Source organism: Molossus molossus, unplaced genomic scaffold, assembly GCF_014108415.1.
Source record: "Molossus molossus isolate mMolMol1 unplaced genomic scaffold, mMolMol1.p scaffold_m16_p_8, whole genome shotgun sequence".
In the NCBI taxonomy this organism is placed as follows: domain Eukaryota; kingdom Metazoa; phylum Chordata; class Mammalia; order Chiroptera; family Molossidae; genus Molossus; species Molossus molossus.
Genome location: NW_023425402.1, coordinates 88,182,141 through 88,209,004, shown reverse-complemented (window position 1 = coordinate 88,209,004; position 26,864 = coordinate 88,182,141). Strand labels below are relative to the sequence as shown.

General features: G+C 42.2%; 1 protein-coding gene across 1 annotated transcript in view; it reads right to left on the bottom strand.

Annotated features, from left to right (window-relative positions):
• Positions 1-26,864, bottom strand: part of PDE7B (phosphodiesterase 7B) — a 465,832-nt gene that overhangs the window by 16,303 nt on the left and 422,665 nt on the right. The window contains exons 5-10 of the mRNA XM_036247767.1: positions 23,829-23,980; positions 21,800-21,863; positions 19,963-20,058; positions 17,308-17,408; positions 15,790-15,921; positions 839-930 (exon numbers count right to left, since the gene is read on the bottom strand). Coding sequence (XP_036103660.1) covers positions 839-930; positions 15,790-15,921; positions 17,308-17,408; positions 19,963-20,058; positions 21,800-21,863; positions 23,829-23,980 — 637 coding nt within the window. The remainder of the gene's footprint in view (positions 1-838; positions 931-15,789; positions 15,922-17,307; positions 17,409-19,962; positions 20,059-21,799; positions 21,864-23,828; positions 23,981-26,864) is intronic.

Below are 26,864 nucleotides of genomic sequence, written 5' to 3'. Positions count from 1 at the left end.
TCAGAGGCCAGCAACACACCGCGAGCCCGGAATATAGTGCCTGTTCTATGGAAAGACATAACTTGGCCACCGACCTTGGGCTACGCGCCTTTCAGAAGGAAGGGTACCGAGATGTATTTATTTCTTTCTCTCCTAGCTACCTTGGGTTCTGTGCGTTTTAATTAAACAGATCGGAATTTGTGCTGGTCTTGGTAGGCAGTCCAGCAGTTAACTTGGGGCCATGTAGACAATGAGGCAGGGCCCTTGGATTCAGTCGGACGCGGCCTAAATGCCTGGCTAACGAACAGCAGACCAGGAAACTGGTGGTTCCCATTCCGCAGGTAAATTAATGGTGAGAAAATTGCTGGGGCCAATTCAGTTACTTAACAAAAGACATGTTAGAAAAATAATTTCTGACTTCTATTTTTGCTGAGACTGGCAATTATGAAACAAACTTCACTTAAGTAGCCTTAAAACTAGCTCGGGCACTCCTGTGTTCTTTTTGATAAATATTTATTATTTGGGTCTACACAGGAGGACGATTTTGTTAACACAAAGGACAGGAACTTGGCCAAGAAGAGCACTGGTGCTGAAGAGTGTGAAAGCGGAGCTGTTTATTCTCCTTTTCCTGACGCCAGGTCGTGGACGATCCGAGGCCCTTTCAGAGCTCCCAGAGACTCTGGTTCCTGGGCTGCAGTACTGACACTGAAGCCCCTCTGATAGACAAAGCCCGGTGCAGGCAGGGAGCACAGCAAGCTGGCTCCCGAGCGTTAACCCCGGGGGTCTCAAGCGTGCCCTAGAGAAAGCGGCTTATCTCTAATGTGTGGACATCAGTATGTTTCATCTCTACACTACTTACGTCATTTCCTTTGGCAAGTGAGCAAGAAGCCTTGATTCTCGAAGCATGCCAATTGTAGATCGCCAGTGGTGATTCTCCAGCACAGACGTATTCTAGAAAGAACATTAAAGCTGTAAATGAGAGAGAAGCTAGATACGGATCTTTCATGCTAAACACAGCTTCACGGAGGCCGGCATTTTCCCTCTTTGATGGCAAAGAGGCAGACCGAAAAATAAACACGAAATAAAACAATCACAGGGCCTATTCTCAAGGCTATGATGATGATAGAATTGTGGCCCTTGCTGACCCTACAGTGGAGGACTGAATGGGGGTCTGTTTCTGGTGTCATTCACTCCTGCCTCAGCTCCTGCTTTGATGGCTCAGTCAGGTCAATGTGGGAGGAGGTGAAGCACACACAGAGGGGGAGTATGGATGCCATGGGGCTATGTGTGTAAGATGAGCCCACATGATCCTACTCAACCCAACAGAGGCCGGCCTCATGCCTCTCTGATCCACTGTCCTCACCATTGTTTTTCAACACGCCTAAGAAACCTTCCCTCTAAACCACTCGGGCAGCTGACGACATACCCAGCCTCCTGAGTCCCAGTCAATGCAGTTTTAATTTGGTGGGTCTGTCTGACTAATTTTTATAGATGCTAAAGTTTGAGAACCACTGCGAGGGAAGCAGCTTTGTCAATAACCTTTGTGACCTGGTATATTGGCATTTAGCCCATTAGGTCTCAGTTTGAATCTACAATTGCTTCCTTGTTCAATTATCTTGATATTTCTTTCCTTGTAGGAACCTCTACTATGTTCAGGCGCTCCTTTGCCCTTACTGTTATCTTAAATATGCTGCTTGTCTGAACATTAACTATTTAAATAATGACTGTTTCTTACAATCCTGTGTTTGGGTCTAGTTAGCAAACATTATGGCTTTACCACTGACTTGATACATAGAGAATGAAATGTGTCTAGTGCCCTAGAAATCGTTTTCTATTTCCTTATTTGTTTATTTATTCTCCATTTCATTTCAAGTGGGTTATACACTTAGAAAAAACACAGGAAGATAGCCTTCATTAAAAGTGAGGAAAAAACACAGGAAGATAGCCTTCATTAAAAGTGAGGAGAAATGACACGATTCTGCTTGTATGAGACACCTAGGGTAGTCACGTTCGTGGAGACAGAAAGATGATGATGCCAGGGGCTGGGGGAAGAGGCAGTTACTATTTAATGGGCACACAGCTTCAGTTTTTCAGGATAAAAAGAGTTCTAGAGAGGGACTGTACGTGTACAACAATCTGCATGTACAGTTAAAGTGATGAAAATGGTGAATATTATACTGCATTACGGTGCCGCAGTGAAATGAAAAGGTGAGCAGAAGCAAAGAGAACAATGTAGAGACTAAATGGAGCCTGGAGACTGAAACATATTCCATCACTGTGCCCCCACGTCCATAAATGAGCCACCTATACACTGCTCAACGTTTTCGGGACGTGAAAAAAGAGAACCTCTGTGAGTAACACAAGCAAGGATCTATTAGGAAAAGGCAAGTTCAAGAAAATTGCCACTATTTTTGGTTCTGAACCCAGACAGTAATTTCTCTCCAGGACTTTGTAGAATTGAGTTCCATGAGGCAGAGTCTTATACCGACCCTCTGTATGGGCTGTTTTACTGCTATTCATTTCTCTCCTTGCCAAGGAGTCATTATTCATTATTTACCACTTGACCATGTTCGAACCGGTGATGAGATTGTGCTACTTTTATCAACTGGTCTATTATCTTCTTTTGGGTACGAGCCACACACAACAAAGGAGAATGTTTATTAGAATAACATGCTAGACTAATTTGTTTTGACCGTCAAGATTTATGAGAGCAGAGAGGGATAGGTTAGTGTGATGTAACAGATGCTCCATCTTGTGGTGACATGTCATTCAGTAACTCAGGAGCGTTCACTTGCTAGGCTAATGCAAGAGAGATGGAAATGAGTGTCTGCATGTGAGTTCTTCGAGGGGCTGGAAAACTGTAAGAAGACCTAATGAGAGATGACATCGTATCTCTGATGAGTGGAACAAAAGTGTCTGCAGGATTGCTTTAAGCATTGTTATTTATGTCAGTCTGATTTAACATCTTCATTAATAATCTTCCCAAAGACACAATAAAATGATACTTGGGCAAGTTGCTGGTGAAACCATATTTGGAGATGAGCACCAGGGAAATGGAAAGACACTGAGTGGGCCTGGAAGCTGGCACCGAATAAAAGACAGTAGAGTGTAAACACAACCTTTCTGGGGGCAGGCACTACAAAGGGAAGTGTGTTTTGGCTAGAACTGTGCTGGAAGCTCAGGACTTCAGTGGAGTCCAGAGGAGAAAAGAAGGGCAGCATAGGGAGGAGGAACTAACATTTATGAAGCACCCAGTTCACATGATCTCATTCAATCTTTACATAAGTTTCCATTTTATTTATTTATTTGTTTATCCTCACCTGAGGACATTTTTGCATTTATCTTCAGAGAGAGCGGGAGGGAGAGAGGGGGGAAGAGAGAGAGAGAAACATGGATGTGAGGGAGACACACCAACTGGCTACCACTTGCACGACCAACCAGGGCCGGGGACAAACTGCAACCGAGGTACATGCCCTTAGCAGGAACCGAACCCGGGACCGTCCGCAGGCCGATGCTCTAACCACTGAGCCAAATCGGCCAGGACCTCTTTCCTATTTTTACTATTAACTCATAGGTAGTAAAGTTTCAGATTTCTATGAGAGGGCCCATGGCTAGTGAATGGCTGAGGAAGGCCTTCAACCCAGGTCTGCCAGTGGTCAAGACCGAACTCTGCTGCACACCCTGCTGCCCCCACGGGTGTCCTCTGTGCGGCCACATCAAGCACTGAGAAGCCCGAGGCTCACAACGGGAAGTGCCTGTGCTGATGCTGCTTTTCCCCAAATTATGTGCAGTTGCTGCTTTGAAAGTCTATGGTTGAATGTTTTAATCAGATGCTAGTTTTTAAACCCACCCTGGAATCTTTCCCTCCGAATGTTTTTTGACTTTTATCTTTTAAAAACTTAATTTAATTTTTTCTATCACCATTTATCTCCACCCACCCCCTTCCACCCCCACAATCACCACACCATTGTCCGTGCCCATAAGTCCTCTCTTTTTCCCCTTTATTGCTGCACCCCCATGCCCTGCACCCCAAGTTTCATTGTGAAAAGCCCTGTAGTTTCACTGTTATGAGTTGAGTAGATTTAGGTTGTGTTGAGGGAGAACTCTCTTCCAGCCACTGCCAGCCCTCAGTCCGGTCGTCTCGGAGACCCACTGGTTCTTCCAACAGGTGCCCACCCCTTTCTTTCCCTGCAGTGGCCCCATTTCAGCGCTTCAGTACCCTTCGGAATGCTCCTCCCTCCAGTCCATCCTCCCCTCCCGAAAGCCGACAGAATGTGACTTGTGTGTTTGACAGAACGTTCTACCATCTCCCTAATCCATGGCTGAAATACAATCGGATGTTTTCGAGCAGCACCAGCTTGCCAGGTGCTGTGGCCGGCAGCTGCCCTTGAGGGGCTCACCTGACCTCACGGGCCCTGCCATCTGCTCATCCACATGTCCTGCTCCAATACCACACTGGTTCTCTGTCAAATGGATTAAGCCCAACTCCTCAGCTCAGCATTCGGCGCTCTCTGAAATTTGCCCCAGCTACCATTCTGTTCCTGTTTGTTTGAGATAATTGAATACCTTTACCTTTCCTTTCCTACAAAGCTCTTATAGTCCAAATAAACGATACCATATTAATAAGACTATAATTTATTGCCCTGGCCGGTATGGCTCAGTGGTAAGAGCGTCGCCCACAGAACAAAGAGTCCCGGGTTTGGTTCCGGCCAAGGGCATGTACCTCAGTTGAGGTTCGCCCTGGCCCCGGTTGGGGTTGTGCAGGAGGCAACCAATTGATGTGTCCCTCTCACATTGATGTTTCTCTCTCTCTTTCTTCCTCCAGCTCTATCTGAAGATTAATGTAAAAAAAAAAAAAAAAAAAAAAAATATATATATATATATATATATATATATATATATATATATATCTCCATCCTCAGGTGAGTATTTAAAAAAAAGACTATAATTTATTATTGTCAGAATTATTAAATTATCAATATGAATGTTATTTTGCCAGTTTTGTGCCTCCAAAGTGGTTTTTCAAATCTTCAAACACCTCTTTGTCTATGTTTACTTATTAAAGTACTACCTGTCTTTCAAAGTCCACTTCAAATACGCCATCCACAAAGCCATCTGGAGTCGTTCCAGTCAGAGGTGAACTTCCTGTCCTGAGTTCTAGGCTCTTTCTTCTGACGGACCTCAGGCCCGGAGCCCTGTGGGACCCAGCCCACCGGCGTGCGTGAGAGCGAGCTATGCACTTCCCTTTGCTCTCATTAGATTATAAGCTCCATGCGAGTAGGAAGCTGGCTGTTCCTTAGTGCCCACTCAGCTCCATGTCTTGCACAGAGAAAGTGCTTTCTTTTAATTTGCAAATTAAGTTACTGAACAGATTACTTGATTTCAAGCAACAAAACTATTGTGTACTTACTATATTCCAGGCACTGTAGCATGTCCTTGAAATACCTCAGTGAACGAAACAGACAAGGAACGAGTCGGGGCAGGGATAGGGAGAGACAGATAATAAACAGTAAACATAATAAATACTTTCATTCTGGAAAAAAATTGGACAGCATCTCAGAGGATAGTAAAAGCACAGACAGAAGGAAAAGAAGAGCAGAATAGTGAGGATTTGAGAGTCTTTGGGGTTGGGACTGGTAGTTGGAGTAAGAGGTAAGATTTGCACAAGGGCTTGAAGGTAGGGGGAGCTAGCTATGCTGTTCTCTGGGGAAAAAGTGTTCCAGAGGGACAGCTGGGTAAAGACCCCGGGAATGGGGTTGGAGGTGTGTCAATCAGCCACGAGGTCAATGGGCAGAGTGAGAGAGGAAGTATAGGACAGGGAGTCAGAGAATCAGTGAGAAACCAGATTATATATGGCCTTCTGGCCATTTTAAGTATTTTGATTTTCACTCTGAGAGAAATAAGAAGCCACTGCAGGAGTTTGAGAAGAATGAAATTATACAACTTAACATTTAAAGAAGGTCAACTTTGACTGCTATGTTGAAATAGACTGTGGTAGGGGTAAGGTAGGAGCAGGCGTAGAAGGCTGTTGGATGGTGATGGCAGTCGTCTAGGCAAGAGATGATAGAGGCTTGGACAAGGGAGGCGGTGGTGGGGACAGTGGTTGATATCTGGATCTGCAAGACTGCAGTGTTTCTGGACTGAGCAGCCAGAAGGATGGCGGAACTAGCACCTGTGGTGGGAAGGCTGTAGGTACAGCAGTTAGAGGAGCTCAGTGTTAGACATGTTGGGTCTGAGATCTCGATTAGACACTTGAACACCAGAGTGAAGATATCAAATAACCAAAGCAGTAACAACAACAAAAGGAAAATAGAATACTCACACAAGTGTGGCAGTAATCATGGGTTAGAGGGAGAATGTCACATACAGGGAAAGATTGAGCTGATTAATCATTTTGAATGTCTCAGGTTCAAGATCAAGCATCAGGTATGGCAGAGACTCCTGTGTGCTCATCCCCTAATCCATCGTCCTTTTCTACTTATTCACAAAACCTCATTATTTTTCACGGTCTCATGGCTATCTAATATAAAGACAGCATTTCCCAGCCTCCTTTACAACTAGGTAGAATCATTTGGCTAAATTCTGACCCATTAAATGTAAGTAAAAATGTTGTTTGGGATTTCCAGGAAGGCTGTTGAAAAGAAACTGACTCAACTGGGAGAAGCATCTTTCGTTTTTTTCTTATTATTCCCCACTGCCTGGAATGCAGCAGAAATGACTAGTGCTCCAGCAGCTATCTTGGGCAATGAGGACAAGTGCCACATCTTAGTGATGACCGACTGTAGAACTAGAAGGGTCCTTGGTCCCTCATCCTTAATTTTGTGAGGCCACCATGCCTACTCTGGACTGCCAACCTCCAAACTTCTAAACTCTGTCCTTTTTTTGTTGTTGTTCAGATAGAATGGGACATAGAGTGGGAGGAGGAGAGAGAGAGAGAAACATTGATGTGAAAGGGACACATCGAGTGGTTGCCACCCACACAACCCAACCAGGGCCGGGGACAAACTGCAACTGAGGTCCATGCCCTTAGCGGGAGCCGAACCCGGGTCTTTCTGCACTGCAGGTCGACGCTCTAACCGCTGAGCCAAACTGGCCTGGGCTAACCTCTGTCCTTCTTTAAGTCACTAACACACCAAGTTATTTAGTTATTCTGTCTTCTATATCATTCTGAAAGAGTTAATGAGAAGAACTTTTCAGTGTCTTGATCTCTAACAGCTCTTGGTTTTCTCATAAAAATGATAATAAAGGATTTTGTAATTCCAAAAAAGAGTGAGGAGAAATCACCATGAGTCACACGTACACCCCCTACCCCAGACACACACTCTTCTTTTCATGGAGATCAATCATTACCGCCTGCTGGGTAAGACTTTCCTGGTTCTCCAAACAGAAGGGACAGCTCCCTCTGCTGGCCTCGCAGCCCCACTCAAGCGTCTGTCCCAGCGCCCAAAACGCCCTGCAACAACCTCGCTCACTGGCCTTGTTCTCGTGTATCAGTGATCTTCACAGGCTTGTTCATTACTTTTGAAAAAATATGCTTTCCCTATACTTTTCAGAACTGAGACCTAAAACCACAAATTTCAATGGTAACAAAGGATGTTATGTCCTGTGTATTTGTGAATATTGTATTTTAATATAAAGTCATTATAACACTCTTTTATGTATTAAATGTATCTTAAGGGAATCTAAATGCCAGTGGCATTTCATGTCCATTCATCACCCATTGAAAAAAAAAAAACATGAATAATTTATTCTTTATGTTAGAAGTTTTAAATTGATTCTTTTCCCTCTAGAACTTATATTTCCCCATAGAATTTTACTTTATGTAGCAATATATTTTACGTGTGAAATTCTTTTATGGCCGTGTATCACATTTTTCTGCAACAATAATAAGTGTATACATTGAAATTTTAACTAAATAAATTTTCCTAACATCAGTCTTTAAGCAGTAAATGTTTTTCCAGCTTCCATTTTACAATACAATTATTAGTAACTAACTGATCAAAATATCCTTATATTACAAAATTTAAAAAGTAATTTGCTTAAGAATCAAAATTTATTTGGAGATGTATCTGTTCATGAGCTGTCTGGGAGTCATAGTACCTAAATCATAGGAGATGCGCCTTCATGTTTTCAGTTGTTCCCTTGGTATTTTTTTTTACACTGAGGGAGTGTGCAACATGGTACAATTGGAGCAACATGCGATACGCAGGATGGGTCAGAGCCACGTCTTTCTTTTGTAAGGTGGGGACAGATGATTGTGAAAGAGGAAAGTAGCCCTGACTTGACTGCCCTGCAGACACATTCCTGGTGGGTCAGCCTCAGGACCTGACACGGATTCTGCCAGCACTGTTTTGCCCACGCCCCCCTTGGAAAGTATTCGCGCATCCCACGAGCACACGGTCTGCTCTGGAAACGGCTGCCCCACCTGGTGGCCGCCGAGGCCAGGGAGCGTATCTGATTCATCTTTGTGTCCCAGTATGTGGCACATTGCCACTTAAAAAGTAAATATTTGTTGAATGGGTACTGAATAAATAATTTCTGAAACCTAAGAGCTTAGTAGCTGCAGAAGTTTAAGTAACAGCGGAAAGAAAGAGTCCTGTTAAATTTTTGGTCAAGAGCTGATAGAAGCCAGGTTTGGGATCTTTTGTTGTGAAATCCTTAGCTTAGGCAAAAGCCAAGGATATTTTATTTTACTTGTTTTTAATCCTCACCTGAGGATATTTTTCCATTTATCTTTAGATAGAGTGGGAGGGAGGGAGAGAGAGAGAGACAGAAACATTGATGTGAGAGAGACACATCGACTGCTTGCCTCCCACACCACAGCCGAGGCACATGCCCTGGACCAGAATCAAACCCCAGACTCTGTGGTCCGCAGGCCAACGCTCCAATCGCTGAGCCAAACCGGCCAGGGCAAAGCCAGAGATATTTCAAAATTATAGCAATAAACTCTCTCCTACTATTCATTATTGACAACACAGGTCAGGTAAATGACTCCAGAAACAACATATATGAGATAGAATTTGTCAATTACAAGATAAAAAGTAAGAAAATCACTATAAGGAATTTTTCAATCAGTGCTTCTTGCTCCTCATGGTGCAACCTTGATGTAGGGTAGCAACAAGGTAAGACTCAGCAGGAGCAGCTACTAAATGGACAGAGGGGTGCATGCCTTGACTCAGTGGTCTCCCTGGCCTGCGTGCTGTTACCTCTGTGTGCCAGAGTTCCACCCTGGTCCCGGTGTGTACTCACTATTGCCAACAGTCCTGATCTCTCAGTGTCACTCAGCTTCTGTCTTTCTTGCTGCGTGTGTCCACTGTGTCCACAGATCTACCCATCCATCCATCCACCCACCCACCCACCCACTCACTCACTCATCCAGCAAACCTCGCTCCACCCAACAGTACTCACTGGACACACCAGCACCCTGCTGGATGCTGAGCACACACAGTGGGTGAGGTGGGTGGCCAGGAGCTCCCAGACTGTGGGGGTGTGAACATGTAATCGGGCGGGGGCAAGTTGGAGAGAAAGCACTGTGATAGAGGAAGTAGCAGAGGGCTGTGAAACCATAGAGGAGGGGCATGGAAGGTGGGCATTTGAAGGAAAGGCTTTCAGGAGGAAGGCATGTCCCAGCCGAGGTGGAAAGGATGAGTGAGAGGAGCCGGAGGGGTCTGGTAACGCGGAGGGAACCCGCGGAGGGAACCCGTTTCATTAACACAGGCCGAAGGAAGAGCGTGGCAGCCCTGCGAGCAGCTGGGACACTGTCTCGTCCTTTTCTGTTTCATATTTTATCATCAGAAAGGATCACTTTATAATATGCTAGGTCTTACGTAGTTATTTTCTGTTTCCCCTGGTGGAAGGCAGGGCTATGTACTTGTTTTGTTCACCTGCCGTGTTCCCAGCACCCGCCTGCACTAAGCACTCATTGAATAAATTTGTGAATGAATAGAGGAATGAGTGATGTGTTTGGTTCTGGAAAGGAGTTCCGACTGGATGGTGCAGAGAGGCCTCGTTGAGTATGACTGTAAGTGAAGCTGGAAAGTGTGGCAGGGTCAGATCATAACAGGATTTGTAAATTGTGCTAAGATATTTGGACTTAATCATGAGGGCAATGGGATTTTAAGCAGGCATGTATGGGTCAGATTTGAGTTTCAGCAGAAAAAAGGTTGGAGCCAGGCAAGACCATGAAGATGCTGGTGCCCTGCCCTAGGGGAGGGGCTGGGGTGAGCAGGCTGGAGCGCACTGGTGTCTCACAGGGACAGCCAGAGTCACCTGTACCCCACTCACAGGCTCTGCTCCTGTAGGCTCAGCTGGCTTTCACAGTGGCTCAAACAACAACATCAGTAAAAGGTAGGTTTGACAACAGGAAGAAAATCATCAGACATGCTCGTTGATATGTGAACATGGGATGAGATGATGCCATTTTATTATCTGTTGAAATCCTGGCACGGTTTTGGACTCCCACCCTGGGTACCACATCTGTCTACCTTTAAGAGCATCAGCTCAGCAATTTCACATTATCCCCGTGACAATTTGTTCTAGTGTTGCAAACTCTTCATACTTGTAGTTTTAACAATATTCTTTATCTTAAAGTTGAAAAAGTAAATATCAACCTTTGTGTCAACAAAATCTATTTGAATTTTAATTTGGGAAAAAACAAAACCCTTCCATCCCCTACGGCAAAACCTTTATTTTCCTTTGTGTCTGAATTATCAAGTACTATCTACCCTAAGAACAAAACAATCCTTCTGTTCTCGAATAACAACACATCTGGCATTTAATAAACCACCAACACAGGTTTTCAAATTAAATCAAGAGTCTATTTGTCAAAGAATACCTGGCAGAGCAGGTTTGCTATCATACAAGGCAGCTTCAAATTGCTGCCCCCCCCCCCTATTTATTGGACACCTTCTTTGATTAAAATACTCAGGATGATGTTGATAAACAGAGTCTGGTGTTCAACAGGAGTCAGAGTTAATTACTCTTTTAAAAGAGAGGATACAGAAAGAAAAACAACGGGAACATAGCCTGGGCTTTCATTTTTAATTGCTCACAAAACAGGGAAGCAAGACTAGGAGATAATGAAGTGGTTGAGTTCTTCCCTAACAAGCCAAGTGGTCTCCTTGGTAACGCTGTGAGAGTCCCAGCCCAGGAGGTCTCGGAGGAACTGAAGCTCCTTGAGTCCCAAACGAGACCTTGGCCTTTGGAGAAACTACTGCACTGCCATGCTTGCTGCCTGTCTGAAGATGCCTCCCTTTTGTCCAATCTACACCTGCCCAAGTCGCTGCTCGGAGAGCAAGGAGCCTGGACATCAATTGCTGTTCGAGGGGCAGGCCCCTGTTCAGCTCAAGGCCACAGACATGCCGCAGACCAGCCACCTCGCCAAGAAAAGCAGAAACTCGATAAAGCAGAAAATCAAATTTGAGCCTCTTTTTCACTATTTTCAAAATACTTGCCCAAACACCTTTTCTATTGCAGAAATCATGAGGTTGTGTATAGTCTTTGCAGTTGTTTATTTGGTAGAGGCCACAGGACCATGGAGAAGGACCACTTCTCCTGGTTCAGTCATTAGAATAAAAAGTGGTTAAAAATGCTGATCTTCTCTAAGTGCCTGTGATAAGGGACCGAGAAAAATGATTATAAACTTTAAGACACTAAAAAAATATAATAAATATAATGTTTTATGAAGCGATTAATTATTTTATTCATTAGGTTGCTCTGTCACTAGTTAATATATAGTTGGACTCTATTGAAAGAAATTAAATTTTAGATTGAATAGAAAGTGATCTCGTTTGCAATTGTAATAACCAATATTGCATCTGATTGAATGCTTGCCTGGCCCAGTTGCTGAGCCCACTTGTGTAGGAGGTTGCAGGGTGAAGGGACAGAAAATACATTTTGGGTTCTGTCTTTCACAAGCTCTTTTCCCGCTCAGTCCACCATGGACACCTGGACTGTTCCCAGTTCAGCGAGAGAGGTGCCAGGTGGCAGGGCCTTCTCGGCCTTCGTGTTGAACTTGGGTTGGCATTTCAGCTAGCGAGTCCAGCCCAGGCAGCAGACAGTGGGAGAGAGCCCCCGACCCAGCTGCCCTCCAGCTGCCCAGGCTCGCTGTTTATCTCAGGGCAGAAGCACAGGCTGGCCTTATGCAATGATCTTACTTGTCTGAACTAAAAGAACACAGCCAATGAAAAGAGAGAGGAAGCCGCTTCCGCTTGATTTCATTTACAGTAAGTCTGGATTGTAGCAGTCCCACACGGGGTGCTCTCAAAACCACATAATTTCTGGCACATCCTCTCTCTTATATTTTTGTTAATGAAATGTGTATGCGTGTTCCTGTATAATTTGTGTGGTGTGCGTGTGTGTGTATTCACAATATATTGTATAATATATATAGTGCGTGTATATAAATTATATATTCACTCATTACCATGGTTCTTAATATTTTCTGAATCTATAACTCATTTTAAAATATGAGTCTAAGTGATGGGTCCTCTCCCTAGAAAAATGTGCATAGGCATATACTCAAAATCTGTGTGTAATTTCCTGCAAGATCATTCATGTCTCAACCAACAGGTCCTTGGTAGGCTAAAAGGCTACATTTCCAAGAATTTTAAAATATCATGTGTTGTTAATGGTCTTGCTCAGTTTATATATGTACCATGCCCCCCCCCCCCCAAAAAAAATAGAAAACCGAAGAGTTACGCCAGTTCCTTATCGACAGCTTGACGAAGTGTGGGGGTTTTCTGGTCCAGGTCATTTTTGGTACAGCTGTCTACAGGGAATTTATCAGATACCCACCTTATCTGAGAGCAGGGTTTGTTCATGGCAGGACTATGCTCAGCTAAAGGCCATAGGGACAGTCCATTTTCTGTTGTATGGCCTTGTGGGGTTTAATCCCAGAAGTACACCAGTTTGTACTGCCTCTAGTGCCCTTCAACATGTTACTCAAAATATTACTCACGCTTCAAGGACCAGTTTACACTCTTCTTCCTCCATGAGCTTTTTTCTTTTCAGAAACCATCTGCAGAATCAGTTACGGTCTTCCCACCACACTTTGTAGCTATCTTCTGCAGAGTATTTAGCAAAGCCTTTTCCACCTGAGGCCACTGGTCTCCGATCCTCATCTCCCTCACTGCAATAGGACAACCTGGAGGAGAGCTCTTAGCTTCCTGCACACAGCAGGTGGTTAACATGAGTTTTAGAGGCAGTACTGGTCATACTCAGGCACTTTGGCTCTGGAGACAAAAGACCTGAGTTCCAGTCCCAGCTTTGCCATTAAATTAACTGTTTATTTTTAGGGAAAATACTTGAATTTCCTAAGTATCAACTTTCATCTGTCTGTAAGATAGGTATAATAATAGTACCCACCTAACTGGGCTGTTGTGAAGATTAATAATATAATACATAAAAGCATTTAGCACAGCATTTGAATCATAGTGAGTGTTGAATGGAGGTTAGTTACCTAATTTGTTAAACTAAATTTTATAGGGAATTTATCTTTTCAGAGTTCCTTCAGATAGTCAACAATGGTATATAGCCAAATAGTAAAGGTAGCATACATTTTTAGGGCAGATTTGAGATCTCATTTGGCTGATAAAAGTTTCACATTTTATCCTAGCCAGCTGTAGGATATTGGAAGTAACTTTATGATACTGTGTGATGTTGGTTTACTTTTCAACATTGTTTCTATGGATCTCTACCTCCAAGAAATCCTAAGACCTGTAGAGCAAGGGACTGATGAGGACAATACCTTGACGTGTTTTTTGAGTCCTATATCCCAATTTCTCTCTAGACATTATCAAAAGGATGCCTTTCTTTCCTGTGAAAGATTAGGCTGTACAGATCAGATACTAATAAATTCACTGCTAGAAAAAAATAATAGCTCACTTTATTGTAACAACATCTCTGAATACAAAGAACAACACAGGTATTTACTCTTCAAAGACTTTTTAAAAAAAGTTGTATCTTTATGCATATCTTTAGTTAATGCCTCAAATGTTTTTCAAACGAGGATTAAGTTTTCTTGGATTTTGCCCAGCTGAGTTGGAACAAATGTTTGAGGGCAGAGATTATATGTTATTTATGTTTGTACTTCTAGATCCTAGTATATCATCCAATATGTGCAATAAATAGTTGCTGATTAAAAATCTACAAAACTATATGTTGCATTGAAAAGGCGGGAAAATTTGGTTGTATTGGAATGTTTATTTTAAACAAAGAGATTAAAATAACATTATTAAAAACTATTTGTACTTCAAAAGTTTGAGTAAGCAATCCTTTTTGAGAACACTTTTAGTATCTAAAGAAGATAAATAGGCATATCTTGCTTTTGAGAATCAATTTTTGTTAAGTAGCAATTAGTACTTAATTCTTCATTATTGATGAAATTCTACACTTTCTTGTCTTTATGTCTTTAACATCTGGCGAATTTCTTTCTGACTTCTGTCTAAATGTGAATTCGTTGTGTGTTTTATATGTACTACATGTCAAAGTACAGTTTTATGACCCTTATTTTTATGTACAAATCACCCAGTAGCAGTAGATACTCTCAAACTCCACTGATAGGATTTATTTGATGATGAGAAATTAGAATTATATAAACATTTACATTGTTTGGAAATGGATTAAGTAGCCATTTGTGTTGATTGATTTCTTTTGTCTAATGAAAACACTTGGAGAGTCAGAATTCACAGGCATAGAAAATCCGCTTTGGGCTCTCAGCACAATCACTCATTTTGTTTTCCCCCAAATACCTATATTTATGTTTTTCCCTAAGCAATAAATTTAGCTTCTGAGATGGTTTAGAAAATTTACTTTTAGTTTTTCATTCATTCATTCTTTTTTTTTTTAGTTTTTGGCTGATCATCAAAAGACTTTCTTAGTTCTGTCATCCTGTCCCTTCTATAGAGCCATATCTATCCCAGCTCCGGATGCTGGCTGGGAGCCCAGGAAAGCCAGTGCTGAAATACATACCAGGTGGAACCATAAACCTTGGAACACCAGTTTCTACCTATACCCAAAGTGAATCATCTGGATGGAGAAAGACTTTGGAAAATGTTTCAATTGTGTTTTACTGGAAATAAATGTATCCTTAAGCTGCAACATCTTATATAAGGCAGCTGTTTTGTGGGAATCTGTCAGGATTCTTTAAGTACTAATTTTTTTTTCCCCAAAAGCTCCAGAAAAATTGAGATAATTTCCTTGTATGTAATAATTTTGTGAATGACAACCAAAGGTCTCCAAAGAACCTCGAGAATTCTGGGGGTAATTCATTTATGACACAGGGCATAATATCTAAAACAATATCATGGGTGAAAGTTCTCCTGGCCAATCTACTCATGCTGCTGAATTATTGTTTAACAACAATGTCTATTGTCTTTGATAAAATACCTCTGACTCAGAGGCCAATAACATTCAGAAATAGTCCTAGAAACATAAGTCTGAACTAGGTTTGCACCTGAGTAGTATCATTTATAGAAGTCCTACAAGGACTAGCTTCAACTGGTCATTATATATGAGATAATTTCCAGGGAGACACATATTCTTAGACCATCAGAGAGTAGGGATCCTGCTTGACTTCCAACAATTTTAAATCCGCTTCAGAGCAAATTGAATTCCTTGGATAGCCTTGTAAACCAATTTAATCTTTCTTGGGGGATATCCTGGACCAGTTTCAAACCCATGCTCTTTGGCTGTGGTCATCAGCGAGGCTGATCCTGAATGAAGCCATCTCCAAGGGTGAGATTCAGGCTCTAGGATGGGGTCTAAGGCAGGTGGCCGTACTGTGCCCGGCTGAACGTTGAGCTCTCTTACCTGATATAGGTTGGCGAGGTGGTGGTTAGTTTTGATCAAAAATGGCTGGTTCACCCCTGGGTGGTCAACATCGTGTGCTGCTGCAGCCAGCAGTCCAAGCATGATGTCCAGAGGTGTGAGGAAGCTGGCGAGCTGTTAAAAAAGTTAAATTGGGAGGTTGGTAGGTGTGTTTTCACAAATAGGTTAGCACTTGTTTTTGCAAAATCGAATAGAATGAGGCATCACCATACTGTCAGGCCTTCCATCCACCAGGCCTTTACCCTCTGAGGCAGTGAGGTGAGAGGCACATGGAATCGCAAGAGAAAAGACAGAACCGTGTGGAAAGTAACTGAGCTAGTCAGATGGCAGAGACCATTCAGTACCCCCTGTCCTGCCGCCACTCTGCTTCCTTGTGTGTTGCAGTGGCGCGGCCTGTCTGTGGGTAGGGAGAAGGCAGGGCCTGAAATCAGCCTTGCTCCTAGAGAAAGCTATACAGGAAATAAAAAGTTCAAAGTGATGGGCGCATGAAGAATCATTTGTGTATTTCGACCATCCGCCATGTCGTTGTCACTTCTTTGAATATGAAATCAAGACTGGAATGAATTTCAAGATTTGCTATTTCTTCAATCTGTAGTGAAGAGCGTGCGGGGGAGGAGATGTCTGGGAATCTGCCTTTTTTTTGGTTAGCTAGGAAAACAAGCAGGGAAATGGGAATCCAGTCTAACTTTAAATATACAACTTTCAGGCTACCTAGAGATGAAAAAACAAACAAACAACCATTTAATGTCTTTGGGCTATTTTATATGGATGCGGCATCTACCCAGTTTTGTCTTGGGATTGTGTGTCTGGCGTCTGCATAGTCAGTGGTTGATGTTAAAACTGATTGAACTGAACGGAGTCTTGGACTGAGATATTATTTTAAGAAACCTTAAGAAAATTCATCCTCTATGTTATACCAACTCTTAGTTATATGGCTAAGAAATACCTCGGTTTTGAGTAACGAGCACTATTATGTTTTTAGTTTCGGATTGGTTGGTCACATCAGAGCATGCTTGCTAAAAGGTCTTTGACGTTCACAAGTTTTCTTGGGCCTGAGTCAGGATATTCGGTTGCCTTAGTAGGAAATGGAGCTTAAGCCTTGAGGAGCACTGATTCTATTTGTCGATCAAAAACCACAAGGTGGGAGACTTTTCCCAGAAAATTTCAGGGCTGTTAGCATTTGTAGCACAGATTCAAGGCCAAACAGTTAGCTCCTGGGACTGCTGAAGATATCTAAGATGCAGATTGTCATGGGGAGGGCTGGTTTCGTCCCAGTGCAGCCTTTCATACACATTATGAAAGGAAACCCCAGAAAATTTAAATGCTCTTTTGTGAGTACTGCACAGTTTTCAGAGCCGATAGTGGAACTTGAATATAAACAATCTGTATTCGTGTTGTGAATGACCCGTCACAGTAATTCTGACATGTTGGGTGCTCTGGGACCCAGCAGGCAGTTTACTTGCACTTCCAGAGGTTGAGGGGTGGCAAGGGCTGGCTCACCTTTGGCTCCTTCAGGTAGCAGTGCATGGCCTGGGTGACATCGGCTGCGTGGACAGCATTGTGATACGGGTTTTGGCTGTGGTAATCTTCTTGAACCATGACTGGGAAGGAAACAGATAACTCAGTCAGCTAAAACCAACACAGGAAGGGCATCGACCTCAGCTTTATTGAGGGTCCCTTTTTCTTAAAGATATTAGTGTCTCCAAAATGTGTACCCTGGGGATTCTTTACAAATGAACGTGCCCTGGCAGTTTCGCAGTTCCACTGAGCTGTTTTTAGTGGAGAGGGGGAGGAGGGCAGATGGGAAAGAGGCTAAAAGGATTTGTGAGGCCCTTGGGAATCCTCACCACCTTCGTAGCTCACCCCTTCTGGCATTCATGAAGGCTTTCATTCATAGGAAAAATAAATATGTAGGAAAAGGACAACTTTATTTCACATCATAGTTTAATTATTTGCTGCCATTTGTGAATAATATTCCATGTAAGAGGTTTCCTTTTAAATGGCCCTAAAAGGTAGCACCAGACTCTCCTGATATCCGAAGATGGATCTATCACTTGAGTAACAAATGCTGAGCCAAGTAAATCTGGGGTTTCTTCAGGCAGATTTTCAATTTACTGTGTTGATTCAACAGAGGACCCCTTGGCTTTATTTCTACTGCATTCAGATTAAGTTATTATTGTTCATGCCCTTCTACTCTAAGGATCAGGGTGCTCTTGGAACCAAGTAGACACATAAGCAAGGCAATTTTGGTTTGCTATTTACAGAAGCCACTAGCCTGCTTCAGCTAATAACCAAGGCAATGCTTAGGATGCAACATAATCAGTGTGTATAGAATGTCTAGATTTGCAAGTATGACCATATTTTGTCAGCCATATTTTGTCAGCCTACGCTGTGAATTCGGTTCTGGATTCTGGTGTTATTCTTTGTCATCAAATCTTTGCCCTCTTTTTTTTTTATCCTCACCTGAGGACATTTTTTCCTTTTTTTTTTTGTGCAGGTAGAGTGGGAGAGAGATAGAAGAAGAGAGAGAGAAACATCGACGTGAAAGGGACACATTGAGTGGCTGCCACCCACACCACCAACCAGGGCCGGGGACTAACTGCAACCGAGGTACGAGTCCTAGCGGGAACTGAACCCAGGTCTCTCTGGACCGCAGGCCGACGCTCCAATCGCTGAGCCAAACCGGCCAGGGCCAAATCTTTTCCCCCTTTACATGTACTCTAGGTGCATACACATGTCCAGAGTATCTGCATTCTCCCTCTCTAGACAAATCAAAACTCTTTGGCCTTATTCATGGCCATTACTTTGCTTCAGCAATCTAAATTCAATTAGCTTGGGGTTATTTGTGTTTCTGGAACTGAGCCCTGTTGTGGCTGGTTTTAAAAATTTCGGGTGTGCCACGTATACCTTTTATTCAGCAGGTTTATTTTACAATTATATTTTAATTCTAGCCCTATCATTATTATTTGTATCAGGCAAGTTACTTAACCACAAGGATCCTCCGTATCCTTCTCCATAGAATGGGAATAACAACAGCTCTAATCTCAAAGGGCTATGGTAAGGATTTAATGCGTTAATAACTGCAAGTCCTTAGAAGAGCTCCCAGCATATAAGCCTGGTTGTTGCTATCCTTGTCTCTGTTATTTTACTCTTGATAGCACCAGGGCAGCTTTTAAATTCAAAGCACAGCCATGGGTAAGTCAAAGAAGCCAGAAACACACTAAGTGGCAGCAGAAAGTTATGTGGTGATTAAAAGTGTGTCCCAGCCCGCCCGGTGTGGCTCAGTAGTTGAGCATCGACCCATGTACCAAGAGGTCCCAGTTAGATTCCCCATCAGGGCACATGCCCAGGTTGTGGGCCCCATCCCCAGTGCAGGAGGCGGCCAATCAATGTCCTCTCGCATCAATGTTTCTATTTCTCCCTCCCTCTCCTTTCCTGTCTCTCTAAAATCAATAAAGAAAAAAAAAATGTGCCCCAGGTAATGCACTGGCAGATGAATAAGAATGTACAAAAAGGCAAATAAGAACTGGGGCTCTTTTGGTAGAAAGTGATGGTGGAGTTGAGTGGAAATACAGTGGTCTTTCAGGTCAGACAGACCTGGGTTTGGACTGAGGCTCTGCCAATTGGAAATTGTTGACCTTGAGCGATTTATGAAACCACTTTGTACTTCCCCTTAACTATGGGCCAAAAGGTGGTGACAATGCCCAAATTGCAGGGTTGTTGAAATGATTAGAAATAACGTACCAACAACATCCTGCATATAGTGGGCACTACATAAATGGTAGTTCTTATTATTAAAAAAATCTATTGAAGATATTCAACAACTCATGTCCAGATTGGGATTATTTGAAGCAAGCCTTACTGGATTTATTGATAGGTGAACAGGTCAGCAATTTCTTTACAGTTACCTGCTCTTGTTGTTGTGTGTTTTTTTTTTTAATACAGACTTTATCTACTGTAAAAATAACACACCAAATAAATAAGTTTTCAGGGATTTAATGGGTAAACCATATTTTAAAATTAAGATGAGATAATTTAAGATTAATTTGAAGTCTTCATCTCCATGCTACGTTTCCTGACAATTTATGTTAAAGAATATTGTGGACTGCCATTACTCATGGAAAAAGAGGTAGGAATAAAAAAAAAAAGACTTACCTAAAAACCTGTGTAAAGTCACCATATCTAACTTGAAATGGTGAATGAGTCCATGGGTGTTGAAGAGATGGCACAGCAGTGTTACCAGGCTGTTCCCTAGAGGAAAACAGTCACCAGTTTTAACTAATTTTCATTACCATTAAATTATCAAGATTGACATTAGGATCCAAAGTCTGTAATGAAAGGTCTCTTATAGGATCATTTATTTTCCCCTTTAAATTTGAAATTATTCAAGTATAAATATATTTATCACTATGATCTGAATCTAGGTGTTCTTGGATTATACAAGTAAAATTAGTTCAGATCTTCTCCCTACACCAAAGGCAATAAGTTACTGGAAACATTAAGAGTTATAAGGAGTCTGCCTATTTTGGTATCAATCAAAATGTTACTTAACCTTGAGATATTTTATAAAGCTGGAAGAGATGCAAAATTGAAGCTACAATAACATGCAAATATTCAAGGGATATTGTTTATTAAAGAATAATCATTTTGAATTTTAAAAAATTATAGAGTTTATGAAAGACTAAAATGGATCTAGAAGATGACTGGATGTCTTAAATAAAAAACAAGGTGTTGCCTCAGTATATTCTTCCAGGGTACCCGATTCTAAGTGTTTCCGCAGCTTTCATTACCTTTGAGCCATTTCACAATCAAAGTTGTGGATAATTGACAGTGTTTCAAGCGACTCTTGTCCATATACATGTGAACAAAATTACTCAGATGAAAATACAACTGATTTCTTCCTTCCAGTTTTACAACTATTTATAAATTCATGTGTTTCTTACTGCTTATATATGTGTGTGTGTGTGTTAATTCTCCTTTGAAAGAGCTGCAGCATCTTACCGAATCTCTAATTAATTGAGTTGAATACATTTTTGACATGTGCTCATTTCATATTTCGATGAGCATCATGATCACACCCTCTTTTGAACAAATATCACTGAACATGCTCTTTGGTTCACAGTTCATATGATTTACTGGTAGCGATTTTTCAGTTGATTTGAGCAAAGGAAGATACAGCATTGTGGAATCCACCCCTACATGGTCTAGTTAGCTTTCCACAGCGTGCAGCTCAGTTTCATGGTCTTAGGCTGTACTCTTTCCACTGTATATGGTTTGTCAAGTAACAGAATGATAGAAAATAATCTGTAATGACAAGGCACAAACTTAGTAGATGGTGGGACATACAAAGGTTAGCATTAAATATGATGTCTTTCATTGCTTCCTAAGCTTATCAGCATGTGTTGAATGGGCAGATGAAAATATAATAGGGTTTTTTTATTTTCCTGAAGGAAGCCTTTATAGGCACAAAAATCTAAAAAGTGAAATTAATGAGAATATCTACTTTCCTTTCAGCTGCAGTCCAAACTTTTACACTCTGTCCTTAGCAGGTGTCTTCTGATGATGATGGTAAACATATCTGAACGATACCTGCAGCAGGGTAGACCTGACTCACTCAATGCAAGTGCACAACACTGTCCTGCAAGAGTCAGGACTGATCAGATGAGACTCTGTGTTTCTAATTTTCATGGAGAACAACGAACTTCCTCCTTTTGGATGTGGCTAAAGTATTCTGCAAGAACAGCACCCAATCTGTAGTTTTCACATTCCTTTGGGATCATCAAGGTCAGAAGGAAACTGTCTTTAGATTCTAAGGCCAAATTCAGTCCTTATTTTTCATCTGAACTAATTTTCCCTTGCCCTAGTCCATCTTGAGTGGCTGTACACTTATAAAAGTGGGGAAAGAGGGAAAAAAGAATAGCAATGTTTAAAAATAAATATTGTTTTCATGAAATTAATCCCATTTTATGGTGCATATTTCAGTGTGACTTACCATTTGTCAAGCGATCAAACAAGAAAATGTCAAAATCCCACATTCCCACTTTGGAGAGCATATGCTGCAAAGGCAAACAAGAAAACCACTCAAATGAATCATATTGGAGACTCAAATATTCACTTTGAGACAGAGTGAATTAAACAATTAAAAACTTGAAAATAAAGTTGCACTCTACTATCTATGCACAACTGGATTGTAGTAAAATAAATCTTACTCTACTGATTAATAACAACAATGTTAACGGGACAGGCTCAGGGATCAGTTGGCCTGGTCTGATGCAACCATATCTCTTATTGGCTGTGGTACTTTGGGCAAGTTCCTTAACCTCTCTGTTCCTCAGTTTCTTAATTTGAAAAATGTGGCTGACATTATTATTTTAGAGGGTTGTTGTGAGGAATAAATAAGGCAATATATGCAAACAGACATGCATGTAATAAAGTGCTTAGAACAGTGCTTGTACACAGTAAGCGCACCCATGTTAGACATCTGTTAACACCATAGTTCTGTGAAGTCTCCACATTATAAACTACTATTCACTTAAGGCAGGTTTACAACAAATTTTAATAAAATGAAGTCAAAATGATTGCTGAGCACATCACTCTGTTCCCTGTGGGACTACCTGTGAAATTAACCACAGTAACAGGAAACTGGCGAACGTGTGATGAAAACTTTTGGGTGATCTAAAGACCTACTTTAAATAGGCATATTATCCTTTTTTTTTTTTTTTAAATACTCCGTGCCTAGAAGGAGATGGGGTTAACGCTCAGTGAGACACGAAGCTCCCAGGGCTGACTCTGTCCTCACTGTAGCTCCAGCACAGGGCCTTCCTCCCCTCTCATGGCCACTGCTCCTGGCAGGGACTGGCTCACACTCCACTACTTGCTCCTGAATAGCTTTTTTGTATCTTATGAAAAATCCAGAGGCCTCATCCTGGCACACAAAGACTGTCCCAACAGCATTAGAAAAATGAAGGGTTAAGAGTTGTCTGCGAGGTCCAGATGGAGCGAGCATTTTACCCAAGTCATACAAATCTAAGGGCCGGCCAGGATTGGGTCTCTGATGCCCCGAATGTGGCCTGCTATTCTATCCGTATCTCAGTGCTGCTTTCTGGAGGTGGCTGCCTGGAGGGCAGGTACCACAGGGTACTGTCGCTGGAGCTCAAGGCCGAGAGCTTAGTCCTCTGTCCTCTAACCAAACAAATGATCAAACAAACATTCGCTCAACCTCAGGCCTTGGGTTGTTAGCAGGGCCCTCCTCACCCTTTTGTAGACCTAATATTGGGGATTAGTTCTTCTGATATTACTTGCTACTTATTTCTTAATAGTATATATACAGCATAATATTACGTAGCATGTAAACGATAAGATACTACTTTTGATTTCTGTTTAAACGGAGGCAGCTTATATCTGAACTTTAAATTTCTTCGGCAGTTTGGGTTAGAGAGAGCCTGCGAGCTTTTGTTTAGGTCGCCACAAATTATTATCTGCCCTCAGTTGAACCAGCAATTGCTGGTACCGATAAGATAATTGTAAAAATAATTGTAAAATTAGTAAAAATCATTTGGATGAATTAAAAATTATAAAAAGGATAACGCGTCATGTTTCTAGCCTAAAGTGAAATGAAAAGTTGGTAATTATTAGGTTAATTTCACTGTAGCTATTACAGTGAGATAATTCAATGGGTTAAAAATTTAGTTATTCTCTCATTAGTAATCAACCAGTCAAACATTTTGTGTTACATAGTGTTCTGCCAATATGTTTTGCACATTTATAAAAATGAACAAAGCTAGGTATGAATATATCCAGCATGTAAACATGCTTTAGCTCATTTAATCTCTGCATCACCCCTATGAGGTGTGTATTCCTATTGACTTCATTTGTATTAGAGGGAAAAAGTCCAGATATGTTGAGTAACTAGCCAGAGTCACAGAGCATCCCAGGGTCAGAAGTGGGACTCAACTGACTACCAGCGGGGCACATGCTCCCAGCCACGGCCTGCCTGAGGTGGCAGAGGGCAGCTGGCTCACCCCGGCTTGTCCAAGGTAGTCTTCATCCAGCAGGTGGAGAGGGGCCTGGGGTATAATTCCACGGAGCAGCCGCGACGCATGGAAGTATCTTTGAAAGCTCAACAGTCTTTTCACCTTTTTCTTGGTGCCAATTTCCCCTGAGTGTGTTGTACCTGTGGAAAGTAATCAAAGTCAGATATTATATATTAAAAAAAAAACATTTTTTCCCACTATGTAAAAATACCATGTATTATAAAGGAGAAAAGTTTTTAAAGATGCTCTCAATGCTTGCTTGCTATTTATTTATTTATTTATTTATTTATTTATTTATTTATTTTTATCCTCACCCGAGGACATTTTTTTTTGCATTTATCTTCAGACAGAGTAGGAGAAGAGAGAGAAAAACATTGATGTGAGAGAGACACATCGACTGGTCACCACCCTCAGGACCCCAACTGGGGCCGGGGACAAACTGTAACCAAAGTATGTGCTCTTAGTGGGAATCGAACCCGGGCCTCTCTGGTCCGTGGGCTGATGCTCTAACCGCTGAGTCAAACCAGCCAGGGCAATGCTTTCTTAAATATAGTCTATTTAATTCTACATTTGAAACTCTTCTAGAACAAAACAAAATATTATTTCTTATATAGTACATTGATTAAAATATTGAGGTTTTTTTTTTTTTGATCCTCAACCAAGGACATTTTTCCATTTTTTGTACAGATACAGTGGGAGGGAGAGAGCGGAAGAGAGAGAGAGAGAGAAACATCGACGTGAAAGGGACACATTGAGTGGCTGCCACCCGCACGACCAACCAGGGCCGGAGACAAACTGCAACCGAGGTACGTGCCCTTAGCGGGAACCGAACCTGGGTCTCTCTAGACCGCAGGCCGACGCTCTAACCGCTGAGCCAAACCGGCCAGGGCAATATTGAGATATTTTTAACCCTGGCTGGGTGGCTCAGTTGATTAGAACATCATCTTGATATGCCAAGGTTGCGGATTTGATCCCCGGTCAGGGCACATACAAGAATCAATCAATGGATGTATAAATAAGTGGAATAACAAATCTTTCTCTCTCTCTCAACAGATTAATAAATTAAAATAAAATAAATTGAGATATCTTTAATGCAATGTTGGAAGACAAAGTATATGAACTATAAAGTGCATTTTCTTATTAATGATGCTGGTATGCTTAGTGAGTGAAATCCACATACTTCTGCATGCGTTTAAAGGACAAGCTAGGCTTTTTTTCTGCTATATTAGAATTGATGTTCCAAAATTTAGATCAGGTTCTCATCCTACACTCACTCTAGTCTGATCAAATCCTTCACCTGAATTAGAAGAGTTGAGAACACACTAGCTTAGGCACGAGGAAATTTTTTCTAAGGTTCCAAGGACATCAGTGACTAAGGAATCAATACTCTCAGCCTAAAGCCACCCACACTCCCCTGATATGAAGCAGAGAGGGTGTTTACTGTAGAATGGAGTATATTCTCTTTTGCTGGTGGCCATAAAAGTCTGATGCTGTCAGTAGAGATATTTTAATACTCATGTCACATGTACCTTTCAAAACTTGACTGTTGATATCGTGGTGATTATCCAGAAATACCCCAAGAACGTTATTTGAAAGCCTGTCAAGGTAAGTCTTGTCTCAGCTGAAATTCTGTGAATCGCTCACTCTGGGGCCACCTAAGAGACAGACAGCTGCTGCCAATTTTGGATCTAGAGTGAAGTGGACAGTCTAGTAGGACAACGTACTGTTCATATAAAAAGACACTTTGGTTTCTCTCATGCCCTCTCCCATCCCCCTGTCCTGTGTGGAACCCAACATCACAGTGGAAGCCGCAAGCGGAGGAGGCAGCGGGCGGGCTTCCCTCACAGTGTGGCACTTCCCCGGGCAGTGAGTGAGCGACCAGCACCAGTTTGTTACTTAGGTGGTGTTATCCATACAAAGACACAGTTCAGGGCAGCCAAAACCTACTATTCTCTGGAAATGCTGCCCGATTAAATTCTTATTATTTTAAATGAATTTTAAAATGAATCTAGACTTCATTATGGAAAGAGGCAAACAAGCACATGCGGACGCTGGGTGTTTAGGCACGTCAACATTGAAAATGGCATACATGGACTCAATTCTACCAGTAGGTCCTCACTCATTTGTATCAGTTTATCAAGTCAAAGTACAGGATAAGTGGTTGATTCATTCATTTAAAAAATATTTTGAGTGTTACTAAGGGAGAGGCACTGTTCTAGGTACTTTAGAAAAGTTTTTTTTTTTTTGGTACGTGCCCCTGGCGGGAACTGAACCCGCGACTCTCTGGTCTGCAGGCTGATGCTCCAACCACTGAGCCAAACCGGCCAGTGTTCTAGGTATTTGATGAGATCCTGCAGTTCTAGTCCCCCAGTGAGCAAAACAGAGATCCCTGTCCTCACGGAGCTTGCATTCTAGCATAGAGAGGCAGACAACAATGAACATAAAGAAGTCATTTATAACAATGTGTTAGGGGTGGGTAAGTGTAATGGGGCGCGGGAGGGAAAGCAGGGAATGAGGGATCAGAAGTTCTGTGTTGGGGTAATTATGGTGGTCCTCATTAGAGGGCACAATTGAATTAAAACTGGAAGTAGACAAGGGAGCTGGCTAAGCAGATATCTGGGGAAATGCCTTCCATACAGAGAGACCAGCACCACTGATCCTCCCGTGGGAAGCACCCCTAGTCTGCTGGCATGCAGGAGGGAGGGCAGCAGGCGTCCCATGGGCATGGAGATGGGAGGAAAAGCGGATGAGAGATGGGTTCTTAGAGCAAAGGGAGGCATGAGAATTATACAGGGCCCTGAGGCCGGTGCAGCAGCTTGGGCTCTACTCTGAGGGAAACGTGGAACCACTTCAAAGTTTTGAGCAAAAGTGTGGTACAGTCATGCTCACATTCTACTGGGCCATCCTGGCTTCTGTGTTGAGAGCAGATTACAGGAGCAAGTTCTGAGGGAGCGAAACCTGTTGAGGCCATTGAAATAATCTAGGCACGAGATTAGGGTGCTCACACCATGGGGGAGCAGTGGG